The 21,926-nt window shown below is 44.1% G+C and overlaps 1 protein-coding gene across 1 annotated transcript in view; it reads right to left on the bottom strand.

The window, feature by feature from the left end:
• The window catches only part of LOC138293926 (atrial natriuretic peptide receptor 2-like), a 445,904-nt gene that overhangs the window by 230,615 nt on the left and 193,363 nt on the right, over positions 1 to 21,926 (bottom strand). Inside the window, 1 exon segment of the mRNA XM_069233205.1 lies at positions 10,605 to 10,750. Coding sequence (XP_069089306.1) covers positions 10,605 to 10,750 — 146 coding nt within the window.

Raw genomic sequence — 21,926 nt, 5'->3', positions numbered from 1 at the left:
TGTCTCATCGGAAGTCGGTGTATGTTAATATAACATTATGCTACACGCCTACTTTAGAGTTATTGCTGTAAACCGCATGCTAGGGCTAATAATAAAGAGGGGGGATTTTAATGGCTGCTGAGTATGCTATTAGAACATTCCACCTGAATGGAAATACTTTAGATAGTATTAGGGTGTCAACTTATGTCTAACAATATATTATCTCTATCTTTCTCTCCTTTGAATACATATTAAAATAGTATTTATGTTTGCTAAAATATGGGGTTCAGTTTCAGGTATTTTGATAGCCAAGAATGACATAAACAGTAACTATTCGTAAATAATAATGAATCAACTTTACTTCTTAACAAAATAATTGATTTGCACCCTTTTGTAATGGAATATGATTTCCCCAGACTATGTGTGAAAGTCTATGAACAAACTTGAACAACTTTTCTTTGAAAACTATTATTTTAGTTCCCCACCAGTCACTCTGAAAAAGTCACAAATAAGATTAGTGCAAGAAAAGCTATACATGTTTATTTCACTGTCCAATTCATATACATTCCTGTGATGTGATATTTTATCGTAAAAGCCTGAAAATAAATTATTTTGTAAGCTGAATTAAGGAATTGATTCATTACTATCGATAGTTGCTATCATATTATTAAGATAAGGGATAGCATCAAAAATGTATTTCTGTAATTACGGCTACTGTGGATGTAATGCTAGTGCCTAATGTTTACCATAAATTTGAGTTTCTGCAACCTGGCTTTTAGTCAGCATTGAACCATACAAATATATCACATTATTTTGATAGATAGCTTGCTCAGTTCTTAATTCCGGATAACAAAAATCGGTGACATTGTAAACTGTATATCTTTAGCAGTTGCCATTCTATGATGCTGGTTGGTGCCAGGGGTTCCTCACTCCCAGCCTGTGTTGCCTGCATGTGACATGGCTTTTTTTTTAATGAAGAAAGACAGGGAGGACTGGAGTTTCAGGTGTTATTTTCTTTATAGACAACGAGGTCTGAAGGCAGGTCTATGGACATTAACTTTAGTGGAAGCAGAGGGAGGACTGAGGCTTCTGAGCTATTTTCTCAGAGGAAGCGAGTTCTGACTTTGCCTTCATTTGGCTGGGGGGTGAAATGAACCTAGTGGGCATGAGTTAAGTTTCTGAAGGAATCTCCTTTCATTACCTTTTTGCAATGAGAGTGGAAGCAGATAAGACCAAGGGCCATATTTATACTTTTTGACGCACAACTGCGGCAACGCAGTTGTGCGTCAAAATTTTTACAGCCGGCTAACGCCATTCCAACGCGCCATGCTGGCGCCTTATTTAAGGTATGACGTTAGCCGGTGCTGCGGACTGGTCTGAGTAAAAAAAAAATATCGCACACCAGGCAGCACCGGCGTAGGGGAAAATGGGGGTTGACCGTCAAAAAATGGTGCAAGTCAGGTCTGAGGCAAAAATCAGGGCTCAAACCGGACTTGCGCCATTTTTTTTTACGCACAATCCCCATTAACATGACTCCTGTCTTAGCAAAGACAGGAGTCATGCCCCCTTGCCCAATGACCATGCCCAGGGGACTTCTGTGGCATGTAGGGTAAATTAGGCCCCCCTATGCCACTTTAAAAAAACTCAAAAAGTACTTACCTGAACTTACATTTACTTACCTGGGATGGGTCCCCCCATCCATGGGTGTACTCCAGGGGTGGGCGAGGGTGGCAGGGGGTGTCCCTGGGGGCAGGGGAGGGCACCTCTGGACTCCTTCCCAGCCCACAGATCCCTTAACGCCTGCCCTGATCCAGGCGTTAAAAAACGGCACACAACAGGCTGTGCGCCGTTTTTTAAGGCCCACCCCCTCCTGTGTGTCAAAATGACGCTGGGGTATAAATAAGGCGCACAGGCCTTAAAGTCATTTTTTGTGCGGGAACACCTACCTTGCATATCATTAACGCAAGGCAGTTTCCCGCTCCAAAAAAATGACGCACATGCTGGAATATTGACATCCGCGGGGTCGGGCGTCAGTGTTTAAATATGGGGCAAGGTTCGCGCCGAATTTGCGTAAAAATCTTTGACGCACATTCGGCGCAAACAGAGTATAAATATGCCCCCAGGTCTTTTAGGGAGGTAGAGATTGTTTTACGAAGACGGCAGCAGTGGTGCAGGATAGTGATCTATGCAATCTGTAGGGGTTGTGCCCATTGAAGAAGCATTGACAACCTCTAGAAGTGTTAGGCCATAGGAAGCGTCTTACAGGCCTCATATCACATTATCCGAGGGCAACAACCCACCAAGTCTACTGTTTTACTCTGCTGATATTATAGTACCAGAATACCATTGTTAGAACATCGTCTGACATGCATATTGTATCCTAAATATCATCAACAAAATATTGCTCCACTGGAATTAAGTGTAGGAGATCTACATCCAGTGGTCCAAATTTTTTAAAAGCAATGCTTAGGGTATGATATTTATGTTGACAATATTTCTGTATACAACATTCTGACATACAAACTTCACGTCAGGACTCTCCAAGGAAGGGAGGTCTGATGTACACCACATACCTATAACTTTCTTGTTCTATGGGTGCTGGGTTGAACAGTTGAGAGTGGTACAGAAAAAACAGCTTCATATAAAACCAAGCACGTTAGGAAAAACGGATTGTTTGGAACACAGAATTATTTTTCTAATATAGTGTGGCACAAACTAGCAGGGGTATTTCTTTGGTTGTCAGCAAAAATATATATATATTTTATTGTGTCAGATGTGTTTGGGGGGCCAAGGGGTAAGCAAGGGCTACTGGGCCCTTTGGGGGTTTGGGTCATTTGCCGCTGATGTTCCAGGGTCTCTTCTATTTTGGCTTTACACACAGACTTCTGATGGAGGCAGTGCTCAAGATCAGAAGTCAACAATCACCAACAGCACAATAACTGATTATCCTACCTAGTGCTTTATTTTCTAAAATAAAGGTACTGTACTACACATAAAAATATGATAATACAAAAGTATTAGTAAACAAGCACAATGCAGTGAACTGGGTGCCTGGGCTACTGTACCTTAAACTGTTATCTACTCCTCCTATCCCAGGTTCCCTTTTTCCTCTGAAGTAAGTGGGTCTGCCCTCTGGGTCAGAATTACTGCATTGGCAAGAATCAAGGCCAGATACAGAGTAGCCACCTCTAGTACATTTAATATGCTCAGATTACCAAAGGTCTTATTGGTCTTTGGTACTGAACCACAGTGTGGTTTCTGACGTGCAAAGTCAAGATATGAAGTCAACCAGCAACAGCAAGGAGTCTTTCTCCCCCTTCTGGGAGAGAGCACAGTTCCCAACCAGAGGATGCCTTGTTCAGTTTCAGTGATTGTGGTATTGGCCGGTGGTTGGAACTAACACTTAAGGCCTGGAATGTATGAGTGTGGAAGTGATCCTATGGGTCGGGTCTCGTCGTGCTTGCCTTCTTGCCATTTCTGAGTGCTCCTTGAGAAGTGAAGGCACAAATGGGCAGCGGTGGTCTCTGGGTAATAGTGGCATGGGAGGAGCTATTGGGGCACTTTTTGGTTACAGGAGCAAAGGATGAAGTGTGGGTGCACTTGATCACAGCAACATAGGATGAGCCACAATCACACCTCTTTGGACTCAATTCCACACGATGATCTGTGCTCACCCCTCTCTGGTCACGACAGTGCAAATAGCCATACTGTGACAGTTTCAGACTTAGGCCCTCATTATGAACATGGAGGGATGCACCGTACATGGAGATTCGGAGGGAGAGGGTTGGGGGTCGCTTTTCAGGGCTCGGGTGGGGGAGGTTCTAGGGGCTTGGGAGGGTGGGTGGGGTAGTGGGAAGGGGGTCCTGGTGTGTCACATACAGGTGACAGGAATGTGAATTCCTGTCACACGTATGATTTCCGCCAGGGATTAGCAGGCGAGGTATCATAATCCCACTGCCGGTCCAGCCTCCACCGCCGGGTCAAATGTGCCTACCGTCGTCCCGGCGGTCGATTCTGGCCTGGCGGTGGGTGGTAGTGAACTGGCTGCTTTGGTCATTACCTTCATGTTCATAATGACCACCTTAGACTGCCAATTGGAGGGTCTGATGTTCTTTAAGAACTGCGGTACACAGATTTCTATTCTCCTTCCACTGCCAGACCAAACCAGCACCAAGATCATCATGCTTCTGTCTCTTCCTGGAAGTCACACCTCCTGCAGGGTTCTCTGGCTCCTGCCCTCTCCTGGCTTGCAGGTTGGTTTGTAGGCACCTCAGTTCAGATGAACAGCTTTTTCCAGCAAAGCAAGATTTCAGGTAATGTCCCCTCAACCCTGAGAAGCTGGCTGTCAGGTGGACACCAGCTGTGGTTATGGAGCACTTATCTGAGTTTCTCACAGAACACTCACTTCCTGAGTAATAGTTAACACGGAACTGAAACAAGTGGGTCAGTGGCACCCACATTTACATAGTGAAAGTAGACAGAAGAGGTGGAACCTCTGCCTGCATCTTTAGAACCACTTTAGAACTATTTTCCTTTTGAGTGTCCTTTCCAGCTTGCTCTCTGGCTACGAGGTCTTCGACCCACCCTTTACCAAATGGCAGCGCTCCTTTGTGTAGTGTGATGCTCCTGACAGTAGGGTAGTCTTGAAAATGGAGCACTCACAACAGAGGCACACAAAGGTTGAGATTTCTACGCCTGGTAGTCATAAGCCACATTGAAGAGAGATCAGAAGGAAGGCAAAGGACTATCCTCACCAAAAATGGAAGCTTTCACCTTGAACAACAGAGACTTCAGTCTAACACTTCACACCCACTGTGAGAAATTGGGTTGTTGGTTGACTGGGATGTGTATCCTGGTCAATCAAAAGCCACAATCCCTTGCAGGGTGAACCACAAAAAGTCTCTAAATTAACCTGTGCTTAACCCTGTGTACCTTGGCACAAAAAACAGACTTAACTTAGAGGCAATGTGTAAAGTATGTATGCATCACACAAACAGTAATAGAGTGAAAATACAACACAAAAAAATACCAAACCAATTTAGAAAAATAGAGTAAATTGTATTATATTATTTGACACTAAAACAACAAAAATCCAATCAATAGAATGGAAGTTATGAATTTTTAAAGTTTAAGGCTCAAAATAGTACCTAAAAGATCAATGCACCAAGTGTGGACATCTAGTAGGGTGAAACAGGTCAAAGTCAAAGCCGACCGCGATGGAGCACGGTTCGGATGCAAGAAGTGGCTTGGGCCCGGTTAGCACTTACCTTCGGACTTTGAAAATTTTCTAAAGAAAAATGTTTAGGAAGGTAAAGTTCAGCTGGGTAAGGCTTAAGGAAGTGTCAGAGGAGTCAGTGTCATCGTCAGATGGTGATGATTTCTATATTCAGACTTAGTTGCCGAAATGGAAGTCAAAAAACTCCAAAGAGACGAAGCTGAAGACAGTTCCACAAGGTCAGATACCCCTTTGGCAAAGGGCTACTGAAATGGATTTGCGGCTGTGGAAAATAATTTAGTGGGAGAAGTCGCAAAGTCAATCCAACCGGGGATGCACCTCAGGCAGTTAGGCAAGCAGGGTGGACTCGGTCTCCTCCTGGTTCTCAGAGTACATTTTGGCCACATTTTGTCCATGTCCTCATTTTGAGAAATGGCTATCTGGGCACAACCATTGGTCCAGGGCTCATGGGACACCTCTTGGGGGGGTTCACAGCTCACTCAGGCTGGGTCCAGGTGTGGGTTCAAGAAGGTGGAAGCCTATTATGTCCCTGTGGTTCTTGGCAGGAGGCCAGCAAACTTAGAGTTACTTCTGGTAGTCCTGGATGCAAATGAAGATGCTTGGCTCAACAGCAGGGCTGGCCTCTCCGAGTTCAAGGCAGATTCAAGGCAGCAAAGCAGTTCTTCCAGGTACAGCAGCAGACTGACAGAGTAGTGCACAGCAGGTCACAGCAGCAGTAGTGAAGTGAAGAGTCAGTCTGAAAGATCTACTTTAATACCCTGCTGGCCTTCTCCTGGAAGGTGGGAGAAGCTTCTTGAAAGGTTCTTTGAAGTGCATGGAATGTCCTAACTCCCCTGGTCTGGATACAAGCGGCTGCAAAAGCAATACAGGGTCATTAGGCCCTTTGTGTGAAGGCAGAGCACAGGCTTTTCAGGTATAGGTGGAGTTGTTCTCAACTCCGCCCCCTATCCTGCGAGCAGATGGCCCATTCAACCACACCTAATACCTGTATTGTGTGACTGTCTGGGAGGATTTCACAAACTTTGACAGTTACTCCAAGTCATGTGACCTAGGCCAAGCTACAGACATAAAAGGGCTATGGGCAGGAAAAGGCCAACATTCTAAAAGTGGCATTTTCAAAACTGTAATGAAAAAGCAAACTTTACCAATAAACAGCGTTTATCATAAAAATTTCCTAGGTACCAAACATTACACATCTATCTCCCCTCAATTAGGAATTACATCTTATTAAATGTAATGAGGAACTCCCAGTGATATCCTATAGTGTACTGTAGTGAAAAACGAAACTGGGAATTTCTCGCTACCAGGGCATGCAATACTTAAAAGTACATGTCCAACCTTTTAACTACACAGCACCCTGCCCTATGTGCTACCCAGGGGCTATCTTAGGGGCGACATAGATATTCAAAGGGGAGTTTAAGGCTTGGCAAGGGGGTTTCGGTGCCAATTCAACATGGCAGTGTGACAGTGCATTAGGTTGCAGTGGCAGCACTGGGAAATGTTTTAAGGTGCTACTTGAATGGGTGGCCAAGAAGTACTCCAGGCCCACTAGTAGCATTTAATTTAGAGTCCCTGGGTAACTGGTATACCGCTCTACAAGGGACTTATAAGTAAATTAAAAAAAACAATTAGGTACATGATAATCAAACCATGTTTAGGGGAGTGAGCACAAGCACTTTAGCACTGGTAATCAGTAATAAAGTGCACAGAGTCCTAAGGACAACAAAAGAAAACATCCAGCAACAATTGGAGGTAAGTAGGCAAAAGATTTAGGAGGAGATCACTTTAAGGCTGCGAGGTCAATGACCCACCCTTTACAAAATGGCAGCACTTCTGGAACACTAATCTGCAGCTCTTCTGATAAAAAGCCTAACTGAACTTCTAAATGAGCCTTGTTTCATTGCTCCGTGTTTCAGTGTCTAGTTTCCTTCCTCTAGCTTCAGGAATGTAAGCAATACACATCCCCTTAAGGTGAAAAAACTTGCCTTCATGCACACTCAAAATTAATCCCAAAGGCCTCCATTAGCCTGGCACACAAACTGTATGTAGCATGCAGTCCACATACGCAAACACACAACATACACTTGAGTTGTTAGTGCTAGAAAATGTGTTACTGCGTAGAAGTATAATCTTTCACAAGAGGGCTAGGAGGCTGCAACTCCAGTGACACAGGTAAGAAGATCTGACAGAGCTATGGATTCACAAAACAAGGTATGCAACTATCATCTCTCAATGTACTAAACCCATAATAGGGACAGTAGTCTACTGTCAATCCAATGAAGGCATGCTTAGTGCATCCTTCAAGATCACAGGACAGGTTCCAGGCCCTCTCACATGACTTGGGACAGGCTTAGACCTCTAAACACACAATAGATTAGTGTGAGACTATGCCGAAAATCAAAGCCAGAATACCGATACTCACAATCTGATAATCAGAGACCTTGAGGAACAGCTTGCTGAACAAATGTGCTACTTACACCTTCCAGACATTAAATACTTGTTTGTGGAGAGTGTCCAACATTCTTCTAGCAGATGGGTTTCATGTAAGCCAGTAATCACATTTCTCCCCTTCCACTACTGGTATATTTCACATGTGGCCTGGTGGATAAACATCAGACTGTTCTTGATATATTCTAACTAGATCCCGCTTCTATTGGGTCGTCCATGGGGCTGATTTGTTTCTCAGTGGGGTCTTGTCAATGCTAAAGATGATGCGTTCTGGGAGAAAAAGAGCAGGCTTGGCCATAACCCACGTCGACCCCATAACATCATGAAGGCCAGACGTAATGCTCATTTTTTCACTATGATGGCTAGGACTATATTCACACAGGTTGCACCTCAGTAGAACCAATAACATGGCTTTCTTACATTGGCGACACTATCTGAGAAGCAGTTTTCAGGTAAAAAATTGGCAGACTGCAGGCCCATACACTAAATAATTATATGCTTTGTTATTAAACTTTAATGCTCTGGCCTCTCTGCCTAAGCACAGAAAAACACTACCTCTTACAGACATTGCTTGGAAGACGCATTTCAGGTAACTATAACATTACACTTCCCTAGCTATTTAAGTATTCATCTTTTTGTCACATTCAACTTGAAGCATATCATTAAAGGAAAGAAGCCCAATAGTGCATAGTTGCTCCCGAAGTCAAGTTAAATAGTGCAGTTCTGGACTTGGGAAGAACTCTGCTGCAGTAAAGACTGTTGTGTTGTAAGCATTGCCACTTTGCCTGGACTGACTTTTTCAAGGACCTGCTTCTCTGCTTTGCTGAGCTGCCTTGCTGCCTGCTGATCTCTGCCTTGCTGAGGACAAGGACTGGATCCATCTTGCTGAACCTAGAGTGACTTCAATGGCTTGCTGGGTTGCCCCCTGTTCTTCTGCATTCTCAGGGACATCAGAGACTGACTGCAAATCTCCTGGTGCTGCTGGACTCTGCTATCTGTGAATCCTACTCTTGGCTGAGGTGCCCCCTCCAGTCCTGAGTCTCCGAAGTGGGTTCTGCAAATGTGTGAGAAATTCCACTGCATCGCTCCTTCAATGCTGATGCAGAAGCTGTTCCCCCGCAGCGGAATCACAGCCTGCGTGGCCTGACGAGGATGCTCTGTGCAGCTCAACATGACGCATCCAATTCACTGCAACAGAGCTCAGCACTGACACAGGACCCGACTTCGATGATCGGAACCGCCACATCATGCCCTCGATGTTGACACTTTGCTTCATCAAAGGTATTGTTTCAGCAGACCCTGCGTGGGTTCTGTAGCCGGCCTACCCTCCATTTCTGTCAGCCTGAACGTTGGATTTGCACTGGTCCCTCGTAACCTTTTGACCGCTAGTGACTTCTAAGTACTATTTTTTACTTAATCTTTAAAAAATCATATCTCGACTTCTACTGATTGGATTTTTGTCGTTTTGGTCTAGCTTTACTCAGATAAATATTCTCTGTTTTCTAAACCTGGCTGGAGTCTTTTTATGGTGTTTTCATTGTGTTTTTGTGTATGTGTGTGTGTGTGTGTGTTGCACAAATACTTTACAGATTGCCCCTTAAGTTAAACCTGTCTGCTCAATGCTAAGCTACCAGAGAGTGAGCACAGGTTAATTTCGGTTGTGTAACTGACTTTCCCTGACTAGGATTGTGGTCCCTACTTAGACAGGGAGCATACCTTTGCCAACTAGAGGCCCAATTTCTAACATGGTTCTCCTCCAGTCCTGGACCCTTGGTGGTGGGGATAAAGATGCCAAGGTAGCCAAAAGTGAAAACTTGGGACTTAAATTTTAACTGAAAGTGCTCTGAGAACTGAGAGGAGACCAGGACCTATGTGCTCGTCTATTTGCCCAAGGTGCATTCCCAATGAGCCTGACATCACAGCATCCCCCTCTATGTTCTTTTCCACAGCAGAAAATCCTGTTCAGCGACTCTGTGCCAAAGGGGTCTGTGGCCTCATGGAACTTTTGTTGGATACAGCCTTCTGCCCCGTCCCTCTGGAGGCTTTCAACTTCCAAAAAAAGTGACCAAGTCTGAATGTAGAAACTACGGGCCTCATGGTGGCGGTCAGGACCACTGCTGCTGTGGCTGTCTGACCGCCACATTAAGACCCTGGCAGTCAGGTTGCCAGGGTTCTGCCGTCTCCACCAGGATCGGTGATCCTAATGGGTTGACAGCAGGCGGAAGTAGCAAACCACCAGGGCAGCGCTGCCTTGCGAATTATGACCTCATTTTCCACCAGCGTTTTAATGGCAGTTTCACCACCATGAAAAGGCTGGAGGAGAACAGGTGCAGGGGGCCACAGGTGGGCCCTGCACTGCCAATGCCTTTTTATGGCAGTTTCACCACCATGAAAAGACTGGAGCAGAACTGGTGTAGGGGGCCACAGGTGGGCTAGGCACTGCCAGGGTGCTGCTGCCAGGGTGCTAGTGCCAGCGACAATGCTGCCACCTACTTCTGGTCAGTCAAGTGGGAAACACCTATTAGGTCCAGCGGAGTGGTTACTACTATGGCGGCAGCCACCCTGTCGGGAGTTTGGCGGACGGGCTATCCCTTCCACCAAACTAAAAAGGAGGCCCTATGATTTTTCATTTCTCACCACTGGCAAATGTTCCTCTTCTACTATGCCTTGCTATCAATATGTGGTCAAACAAACAGAGCCTGCCAAACTGCCTGGACATAATCTGTTCATGCCACTAATATAGTCATATTTTATTCTGATGTGTCCAAAATATATAGTGGCCCAGAAAAACTCATTTAAAAAAACATTATGTAACATATTTAAAAAAATCACACCTCTTTAAAAAATGCTATCCAATATTAAAGATGACATGAAGTAATGAACACAATTTATTTATTTGTAAACAAAGCCCCAATAGTTCTTAAATACAATCGGCACATACCACAAGTCCAAATACGAATCCACTGAAAAACAAGGCAAGAGGAAGTCCTACTGCTATTTTGATGCTTGTAGACATTGGACAAGGACCACAGTCTGCTGGGCACAAAGAACATCCTTCGTCGGGACTGCAGATATTGTCCCCACACACTAGTAAAGCAGAATAGAAGAAGCTAATCAACACTTTCTGCTCACGTAATTATTTTTATTTGCATAATTTCAAACACGCAAAGACAAAATACATTGACTCAGAGGACTTGCATTATTTGCATGAATACTGAGACTGGAACTAAGACAATGCTAAGAAACTATAGGTTTTCATAAAACAGGCGGTGGAAAAGTGGTCTAGCAGTGAAACAACACAATCACTGAACAGATTTACAAAGCACTGAACAATGAATCTCAGAGATGCATCAGTGCATTAAAAACACTGTATCTCTGGCATAAACTAGAAAGATTGCGTAAGAAAGCTGTACAAAACGTTGCCTCTTACTTCTACGTGCAATGAAGAATTTAGGGCTGCAGTTGTTTATGTTCTAGGCGAGGCACATCTCAAGCAACCTCTAAATCAAATGTAAAATGAGAATCCTCCGGAAACTGTTATATGTCTTCTGAAATCCCAGATCCTTGTATGGCATTGATTAGTCTAAACAGAAATCTCAGATGCCTAGAATATACAATTGTCTATCTGTGAAACTAACAGTAAATGTGTGTGCGTACGCAGAATCTGATATACCCCCAAAAAGTAGTCTACATGTTCCACGTTATGGTTACATTTCACACAACTCATATCCATTTCATGTGTTGATATGTTTCTCTCCTAAGACTTTAGTAAGAATGATTGTATATTGTTTAAAACAACGAAACGTAAATAAGTGGTATCTGTTTAAAATAAGAAGAGGATTTGTTGCGTGATATGCCCTTTACACTAGCAAAGTTTTATGGAATTCCTTACTTTCAGATCTGAAAAGTTTCAAAGATTAAGTTCTCGTTCACACACTCAAAGATTTTCTGCACATTATGAGAATATTGTCACCGCATTGCAAGTTAACTTGAACTACATTCACACAGATGAAAAAATGCATATAGATGTTCTTTCTCTTTAATATTCACTTTTGCCTAAATAAATTGGTGCAAAGGTCATACTTTTTTGCACATGTGAAAACTTGTAAACTTTATGAGGTTTGCAAACTTTTTTCACAAACCTTTATGAAGACTGTGTGGAAAAAACGGTATATAATGGCAACAAATATCGGCCAACGTGTTTTTCAAACATTAACATTAGGTAGTCGCTTATTGTGGGCTATCCCAAATACACGGGGGCACCAAAAACCTTAGGTTATCATGCAAAAGGTGTTGGCAGATGTTGATAACTGTTTTAACTGGACAACAGTTTCTGCAACTTGAATTTCTCCCCGAAATGCCTATGACACAGGAAACCCATTACCTCAAAATTTCTGTCTTATTTGATTGACTTTCATAGTATAGTGACAGGGGAGTCTGAATAAGTCTTTAGAAAACCACTTTCACCCCCAAACTCCATTTAAAAATATTTAATATAACGTCACTATAAGTTAGTCAAACGTGATGTGCAAATGCTGATCTCATTAGCACACATCCGCCACATGTTTTGTCCATAGACCTGTGGGATCAGGCATACTTCTTCAGTGGCGGCCGGCAGCTTTAGGAGGGAGGGGGGGTGGAAAACACACACACACACACTCATTCTTTCACACACAGACACGCACGCACGCACGCACATCCATTAACAACACTCATAACATTCAAACGTGCATGCACGCACGCACCAAACATGCATATTAAAAGTTCACACACTCATTCTTTCACACACACACGCACATCCATTAACACCACTCATAACATTCAAACATGCACACACGCACCATACATTCATTTTAAAACATCACACACACACACTCATTCTTTCACACACGCACGTATGCAATCCATTAACACTCATAACATTCAAACATGCACGCACGCACCAAACATTCATTTTAAAACATCACACACACACACTCATTCTTTCACACACGCAGATACGCAATCCATTAACACTCATAACATTCAAACTTGCACGCACTCACCAAACATTCATTTTAAAACATCACACACACTCATTCTTTCACACACACATGCACGCACATCCATTAACAACACTCATAACATTCAAACATGCACACACGCACCAAACCTTCATTTTAAAACATCGCACACACACACTTACCTTCAGCCTTGAGGTCCCAGGAGGGTTGGAACTGCTGCCTTCCCTCCAATGAGGGAACGCAGCAGTCCCAGCCTCGTCACAGAGTGGGATGGGGTCAGTGAGACTGCTGACCCCACCCCACTCTGTGACGAAGTGTCACTGATTGACACTCGCTCTGGGCGCTTCAGGGCTTAAACCTGAAGCGCCCAGGGCGAAGTCAATGGGTGACGCTTTCCTCGTCACCCAGGGGAGGGCCTCAAGGCACCTTTGCTGAGACGAGGAGGTCACGCCCATAGGAGCTGTGACCTCCTTAGCCAAGCAAAGTTCAGCTCAGGCAGCCAGGAGTCTGTGCAAATCGCACATGTTTCACACCTATCTGTCTGAGCTGAAAATGAAGAGGGTCAGGCTGACCTTTGTTCAGCCTGACAGACACTCTTCAAGAGGGGCTTGCACTTCTTCCTTAGAAGTGGTGGTTTGCTGTGTGTGACTATACTGAGGTATCCCATCCCAGACACACATCCATCATTTTATATATCCTGCTCACAACTGAACTCCTTCCAAAACTCAGTCTTATTGTAGCAACTAGTGTTTTTTCTATATCTCCCTAAATTGTTCACCTTTTCATGAACTAAATGTTGCTGGTATTCTGTGTGCTATGACATTGCCAATCAGTGTTAAGGTATGTGTGATTTTCCCATGAAAACGTCTTGTAGAATTGGCTACAGAGAACCATTTTATATAACATTCCAGAGAGGCAATGCTCAATGTTAAATACCCATGGAAAAGTTGTAAGAAAGGGACTGTTTTTTCTGCATAGCACATAGGCAATAAAGAATTGATAGTAACAAGAAGCATGATAATCGAGTGCCCTTTTTAGATGTAAAATAGTCCCTTTTTCATTGCAAAGGAAGCACTTCCTGGAAAGGGGAATTATTCACCAAATAGGCAATAGCATGAGGTGACAGTAATACAGCACCACCGCTCTCACAACTGAAGAAGATGCTGACAGTAATTTTGGGAGTTAATACCAGACACGTCCCCTCTGCATGCATAGTTGATCCCATTCACTATGGGGCCATGCTGGGGCACGAGGAAATACCATGAACACCTATAAGCTCTGTCAGCCTCGGATTTGACTTACCTGCTAAGAGTAGGGACACTCGGACAGTGATCAATCCCAACCTGCTCCCTGGGGGTGATACAATAGAGTGACAGAAGCTCTTTGTTTATTATACAATTAGATTTCTAATACTCCCATCATTTAGCAGAGTTGCATCATTCTGAAACATGAAACACGTTTCACAAATTAATTTATTTGCAACCCCCAAGAGGGTGGTGCTATGGGCCAATGTCCAGCTAGCCAAGTGCCACCTTCAACCCTGCCCCATCACAGAAGACTCCCTGCCCATCTATGCTGGTGGAAAGTCTTCCAAACATGAAGGGTCACCCTTGCCCACTTGTGTGTATCTTCCATGGACCTTGTTGGCCCAGCCCCAGAGACACCTTCAGTCGCAAAGCAAGGGTGCCAAGTGAGTTCATGTAAGCATGGAAAATGAGCTTCAAGGTTACAATGAAGATGGTGGAATAAAGTTGCAAGGTGGAGCAGAGGATCCACTCATGGATGTATGTCTGGTGTTGCGGAACTGGTTATACTTCTGATTGCTAAGACCCATTACACTCTCCCTCCTCTCTCCTCAAGCCTACTTCATGCCTGGAAGTGGACTGGCACCTTCTTCCCTTACCCCTCTCCATTTACTTCATACGCTTGGGTTGTTCCTGTGGAGAGTTTCCTCCTCTGCAGGTTCTGGGTCTCCTCTCTTCTCTTCCAGCAAGAAAACATTGCTTTGTTTTTTCCTGTTGCCCCTCTACTACTGTTTTCACCCACAACCGCAGAGCTACCAGTCAATAATTCTATATCATAAAGATGTTAACCTACATACATATGATTGCAATTTTAAGAATTTTTCAGTTTTTTTGTAAAGTAGTGTTAGAAATGGGGACTCTAGTTGGCAGTGGTTTGCACACTGTCCAAGTAGGGACCCTCACTCTAGTCAGGGTAAGGGAGCCACACAGCTAAGATAACCCCTGCTCACACCCTTGGTTACTTGGCACGAGCAGTCAGGCTTATCTTAGAAGCAATGTGTAAATATTGGTACACACACAAAGTAACACAGTGAAAACACCACAAAAGTACCCCACACCAGTTTAGAAAAATAGCCAATACTTATCTGAGTAAAGCAAGACCAAAACGACAAAAATCCAACATACACAAGTGAAGATGTCACGTTTTTAAAAGATTAAAATGAGTCTTAATCCATAGGAATCAATGGTTGTATTTTTTTTAGCGAAACGTACCTGGGACGCATCAAAAACAAAGACGATGTGGGCCACAGGAGAGGTTAGGTGCCGAAAAGCAAAGTGATGAGTCCATTCCCTACTGGGCAGGGGAGGTGATACATCGATTCTTTCCTTGCAGGAGAGGCGATGCGTCAATTCCTTAGTAACAGGGTAAGTGATGTGTCGATTCTTTCCTCGTAGGAAAGGTGATGCATTGAATTCTGGACACGCAGCCTCGGTTCCTTACTGCGGTGTGGGGTCGAGGGGCCATTCATGCCCCTGAAACGATGTGTGAAAATCCCAACGTGCTGTTGTGCTGCATCAATCCTCCAGCCGTAAGACCCACTCTGCATTGATTCTTCAGCCACGAGACAGGCGCTGCTTCAATTTTTCTGCCATGGTGCATCAGTGCATGGATTTTCTTCTTCAGGTTAGCAGCTTACACTTCCAAGGGTCCAGGGGACTGGAGGTGGCACCACTTGTCAAGTCAGGACTCTCAGCAGAAGAGCCCAGGCACTGGCAGAGGAAGACTTTGATGTCCCTGAGACTTCTTAACAGGAGGCAAGCTCAGTTCAAGCCCTTGGAGAACCTTGGAAAGCAGGATGTAGAAAGCAATGTCCAGTCATTTCACTCCCAGGACAGAAGCAGCAAGCAGCAGGCCAGCAAAACAAAGCAACAGGCAGGGTGGGAGTCCCTCCTACAGCACCCAGCTCCTCTTTCTGGCAGAATGTCCTCAGTAGAGAAGTATTCAACTTTGTGGGGTGGGAGGTCCAGTACTTATACCCATTTTGCCTTTGAAGTAGGCAAACTTCAAAGAAAAATCTTTGTAGTGCACTGTGCCCTGCCTTAGCTGCCCTGGCCCCAGACACACTCCAAAGGGTTGAAGACTGCTTTGTGTAAGAGCAGACACAGCCCGATTCAGGTGCAAGTGTCAGTTCCTCCCACCACTCTAGCTCAGGAAGACCCATCAGGATAAGCCAGGCACCCTCAGCTCCCTTTGTCTGACTGACCAGACTGAATTCACAAACAGCCCAACTATCATCCTGACACAGGTGTGTATTCCACATACAGACAGAGGTACAGAATGGTTAAGCAAGAAAATGTCTACTTTCTAAAAGTAGCATTTTCAAACTTACAATTTGAAAACCAACTTCACCAAAATATGTATTTTTAAATTGTGAGTTTGAAGATCCCCAAACTCCATATCTCTATCCGCTGCCAATGGGATATTACACTTAAAAGATATTTCAAGGTGATCCCCATGTTACCCTATGGGAGAGATCTTGCAATAGTGTAAAACAAATTTAACAGCATTTCACTATCAGGACATGTAAAACACAACAGTACATGTTCTACCATTTAAATACACTGCACCCTGCCAAGGGGGCTGCCTTGGGCCTACGTTAGGGGTGACTTACATGCAGTAAAAGGCAAGGTTTGGGCCTGGCAAGTCAGTGCACTTGACTGATCAAAATGGCAGTTTAAAACTGCACAGATACTGCAGTGGCAGGTCTGAGACATATTTACAGGGCTACTCATGTGGGTGGCACAATCAGTGCTGCAGACCCACTAGTAGAATTTGACTTAAAGTCCCTGGGCACACATAGTGCACTTTAGTAGGGACTTACTAGTAAATCAATTATGACAATCATGGATAAACCAATCACCAATATAATGTATACAGCGTGAACTTGCACTTTAGCACTGGTTAACAGTGGTAAAGTGCCCAGAGTAAAGTCAGCAAAAACGAAATTCAACATGGGATCGAAACCTGGAGGTCAGAAGCAAAACGTTTCGGGATAACCCTGCAAAAAGGGCCACTTATAACAATTAGTATAAATCTGAAAAACAAGTAAATACAAAACTGCAGCCTTTGCAGGTAACTGTAAAATTTAGCTTTTTGCCTTTGTTTTGTTTATGTATTTCGTTAAGATGAAATTACTCATATTAAAAGAAAAGGTGAGTGCGTAAATAAAGAAGGCAAAATATTCACGTTTGGTGAAACAGAGACTCCCATGCATTGGAGTCAGTTACACTGCTCACTTTCTTAAGGATGTTTGTCAGAGAAAGGGGAAATACTTTGGTGTTTTGTTCAAAGTCTCCTAGAGGGTCAGTAGCATTTTCATGGCTGAGCCTGAACAACTCTCAGGCTTGTTGCAAGTTCACCCAAGGGTTGGGTGAATCAGGAGGGCACTGAGCAAAGATAGAGACTTCTGCTAATGGCAAGAAGGCCACTCTCGTGCGGCATCATGGAGCTGTCAGTAGGGCAAAAGAAAGGGGGAGAGGCAGAGTGTGGGTGCAGCAGTGCCAAAAACAACCATGCCCTTGTATGGGTCTGGCGGAGCTGTGGCAGAAATGGGCACACACGTGTAGCATCTTCCCTAGCCCTGGAGAATGCAAATAGATTACGCCACGCAGTGGAGCTGTGGTTGAACAGGTCTTAATTCTCCAACATCTATCCACACATATCCCATTACGTCCTACTTCCCAGAATCACACCCTGGCACTTCCCCTCATATCACGTGGTTCCTGTTTAGAGTGCATCCAGAACCACAAGGGTCCCAGAGCACATAGCATTAATACACTACATCTCCCCCTTTGTTAAATAAAAAGGTGTCAGGCATCATTAGAAATCACATCTCCTCAATCAGTTGGCGAGGAGCACTGGTCGGCCGGCTCGGGTGATCAGAGGTGATCGAGATCCACCCGTATCCAGCAACAGTAGTACAAGTTCAGGAGTCGGACCTCGGGGTGTCGTCGCCACCAGTGTAGTTGCAGGAGCTGGTGAGTGTTGAGGTAGGTGTTTATAGTGTGATGTGTCCAGAGTGATGGACTTTTCAGGATGATGTGCTGCCATCATGTGCCCTTTACATATCACCACCTGTAAAGGGTCAGTGGCGAAAGGGGTGTCTGTTTTGTTTTCATTTCAGTCTCTGGTTTACCAGTATCGAGTCCCATTCATCATATACTGTTTTCTGGGCGTGTCATTGCCGATCAGCATTTGTTTTCATTTTGCTCTTATGAGAAGTGTCGGTGGCACGAAGTCTGGCAGCGTTCACTAATTGATCAGATGTCCATTGAGGTACTTTTGTTCTGATGGCTTTCTCAAACAACAAGGTAGCTGCGTTCCCACCCATTGTGGAGTGGGGAGTCGATAGATAGACCCAAAGGGCCTGACCCATAGCTTGGCTCAGATCGTTTTCTTCCATGGATGCTGACTGAATCACCTTCTTGAGGGTGCCCAAAAATCTTTCGACAACACCTTTGACTAGGGGCCAGCGGGGTATACTCTTTTGGTGTTTGATGTTAAGCCATAGAGGAAACTGTTTGAACCCTTTGTTGTTGAAGGGTGGACCATGGTTGGATTTGAGGATCTTATGGATACCCAAAGTTGCAAAGAAATCATTGTCTTTCTGTGACTTTATGATGAGTTGTTGAGTACAGTATTTCAATCAATGGAAAATAGGAATATTCATATATGATTACAATGGGATGCTGCCCGTTTCCTAGTGGTCCAGAAACGTCAACAACAACTCTCTCCCAGGCATGGGAGGGAAGGTCACACCTAGTCACTGGGTGCTGCGTCACTTTGTGGGCCATGCAATTATAGATGTTGCATACCTTCAATTCCCTTTTGACTCGCTTATTTAATCGAGGGAGCCACAATCTATCTCTCAATGCCCTTTTGGTGGGTACAATGCCATGATGTCCTTTATGGGCCAACTCGATGACCCGTTGCCTTAGGCTTTCAGGTATGGAGATTCTCAAGCCTCTCAGTATGATGCCTTTTTGTGTGATGGCTAACTCATCCTGTACATTTCTTAACTTTTGGAATTCAGTATCATCAGCCGATGGGCAGGTGTGTTGTTTCCATGATTGTGTCTCAATGAGCTCTTTGACAATGGCCATGTGGTGATCAGCCTGGTGGCAGCAATGATTTGATCAACAGACAGAATCACCGGTGTGCTGGACTTTGCAATAAAATTGAGATATTCTTCGGCCATCCTGGATGTCAAACTAAGACAATATATCAGCACTCATGAAAAGTAATCTGCTAGGTTCTGATCCTTCCCCAGTTTGTGCACAATCTCATAGTCATATTCTTGCAGTCTCAACCCCCTGCTCTTGATGCAAGGAGGCATCTTGGCCTTTGGATTTCTAAAAATAGTGAGCAACGCCTGTTGGTCCATGATGATAGTAAATCGTTTCCCACAGAGGAATACATGAAAATGTTCACAGATCCACACCACAGCCAGAATCTCCTTTTCCGGCTAAGAATGGGCACGCTCTGTTTCAAACAGGCTTTGACTGGGAAAGGCCATGATGTGTCTTTGAGCATTCAGATGGCCATTGTGTTGAGTGAGGCTTTCCTGCGGTCTTACTGGGCTTGCCGACCTCAGTATGCAGCTTGGGGTTGAAGTAGGCCATTTCAGTTGCATTCTCATTCACATGTTTTATTTCTTTGAAACTCTGATTTCATTGACTGAAAAGGACCATCCTGTAACTGGCAAATCCTCAAAAGGATCACTGCATGGGGGGGGGCAAAAGGATGACAGTGCTTGCACCTTATCTGGGTCGGAAGTCATTCGTCCATCAGAAAATATGTGCCTAAAAAACGTAACTTTGGTTTTGCGAAATTCACATTTTGTTGCGTTCAAAGTTTGACCCGCATCAACAAGTAACTGAAACACTTGTGTGAGGGCTTTATCATGTTCTTTCTGGGTTCTCCCAAGGACCAGTATGTCATCACTGTAATTGAAAGAATGTGTAACAGGTTGGATTACTCTGCGGATAACATTCTGAAATATCTCAGCAGCAGAAGATATTCTAAAACTCAGTCTTCTGAATCTGAACAAACCAACATGAGTGGAAAAAGTGGTAATATATTTGCAGTTTTCTTCTAACTCTAATTGGTTGTACCATTTGTTTAGGTCAAGACAAGAAGAGACTTTAGCTCCGTTCTGTTGCATGATCATGTCTGCTATATGGGGACCAGGGTGTCTCTCCCTTTCAATTGCACTGTTTAGCTGGCACAAATCAACACAGAGGCTCCACTGCTCTCCTTTTTCGGCACACCTACTATAGGAAAACCCCATGGCGTGAGACCTGTGCAATGTTCAATGATATCATGTTTCAAAAGTGTTGCCAAATCTTTCTCTACAGCTTCTTGAGATGAAAAGCAACTCTACGGTGCCTTTGGGTGACCGGACAAATGCCTTCATTAATTTGAAAATGTAATTTCATTTTCTTGAGTTTTCCTAAACCATGAAACAATGACAGGAATTGGTTCATAATCTTAGACTGTGCACAGAGGTTGTAGTAGAGAGAAATTAACCCCCCATCAGCTGCTGTGGCAAAATTGAGCAAACATGCACTAGATGAGGTTCCTTGTAGGACATGAATGGTGGCTTGAACTGATGTTGTTTTGTGTTGCATAACTGCTGTGAACGACCCTTGGCTTTGTAAAGGCGTGGCACAGGTGAGATATAATTGAATCTTTCCACTAGCATGATATTAATCGACACTCCACTGTTGATGATGAAAGATATAGGGTGACCGTTTATCTTCAATGTAATCCTGGGATAGTGTCCAAAAGACATTTTGTCGCTTTGTCTGGTTAGTTGCTATTGAACATCAGTCCTCTTCACAGGTAGCTAGCCTTACATGTGCACGCCGTCTTTTGGTGGCCATCATCAGCACGCACCCTTCATCATTATCGGCTAGTAGTCGATAATGACGTTAACGAACCTTGGTACCATAAACTTGATGACGATTGATTTTGCCTAGTCTTCACTTGTCAGAGCTGATGTTGCATTTTGGTCTTGTGGGTATGGCAAGAGTGCTTTTGGTACATTCTAGAGTCCATTTTCTCTTTCTTTTGTGACTCACTAGATTTTCTTTAGCTCGACTCACAGTTACGAAGTGGTTCTCTTTCCCACAATCCTTGCAGATTTGTCCTAGGGCTGGACATTTGCCTTCATCGGAAACAACAAACCACATCTGATGCATAATTTTGTCTTCTTTGAGGGCGTCGACTCATGTGTCTCTGTTTGGTGCTTATGATTGCTTTTCATGGTCTGCGCTCATTCATTGTGCGCTGTCCCTGCTTTCATGTCAGCAGCTTCTTGTTCTGCTTGTTCCTATGCTCTTGTGGCAAAGGGTTGAACCGAAGGATATGGGACATTTTGTGTTGAGGTTTGTGACAAGATTGAGACCTGAAGTAACCATGATGATTCATCAGCATTTGATTTGTTGGCAGAACAAGATGATGAGATCTTGCGATATACAAAGTACAGCAGTGAGGAAATAGAGATGAAACAGAAGAAACTGATGGAAAAGTTAAAGGTTGCGCAGATGAAGGCTGCCTAGAGAAGTAGTCAGACCCAGCCTTTTGTATGGAATGTCGCTACTATGCAAGGAGCGTATGAGCAGGGAGGTACTGCAATGCAGAGTAGAGGTTGAGGTGTTCCAGCTGATTCCAGCACAGGGATGGATGTGGGTAGTCTGAAGAAGACAAACCCTTGTCATTTTTGCCTCATATTGGGGCATTGGAGGAGGGAATGTTGTCTTAATCAGCTAATTAGCTCCAGAATTCAGGGTTTGTAGAGCCCCAGAATAACAACCTTGTACAGATACAAAATGTATAGAGACAGAAAGTGCAGAAAGTGCAGAATTGTGATGTACCACAAGCTCCAGTGAGGCAGGTTTCATAGTCCCCAATGCCACAGTGTAATGCAAAAGGCCCTAAATCGATCGAATTCT

This window comes from Pleurodeles waltl, chromosome 4_2, assembly GCF_031143425.1.
Source record: "Pleurodeles waltl isolate 20211129_DDA chromosome 4_2, aPleWal1.hap1.20221129, whole genome shotgun sequence".
Taxonomy (NCBI): domain Eukaryota; kingdom Metazoa; phylum Chordata; class Amphibia; order Caudata; family Salamandridae; genus Pleurodeles; species Pleurodeles waltl.
The sequence above is the reverse complement of the archived record's forward strand: the minus strand, read 5'-3'. Positions and strand labels throughout refer to the sequence as shown.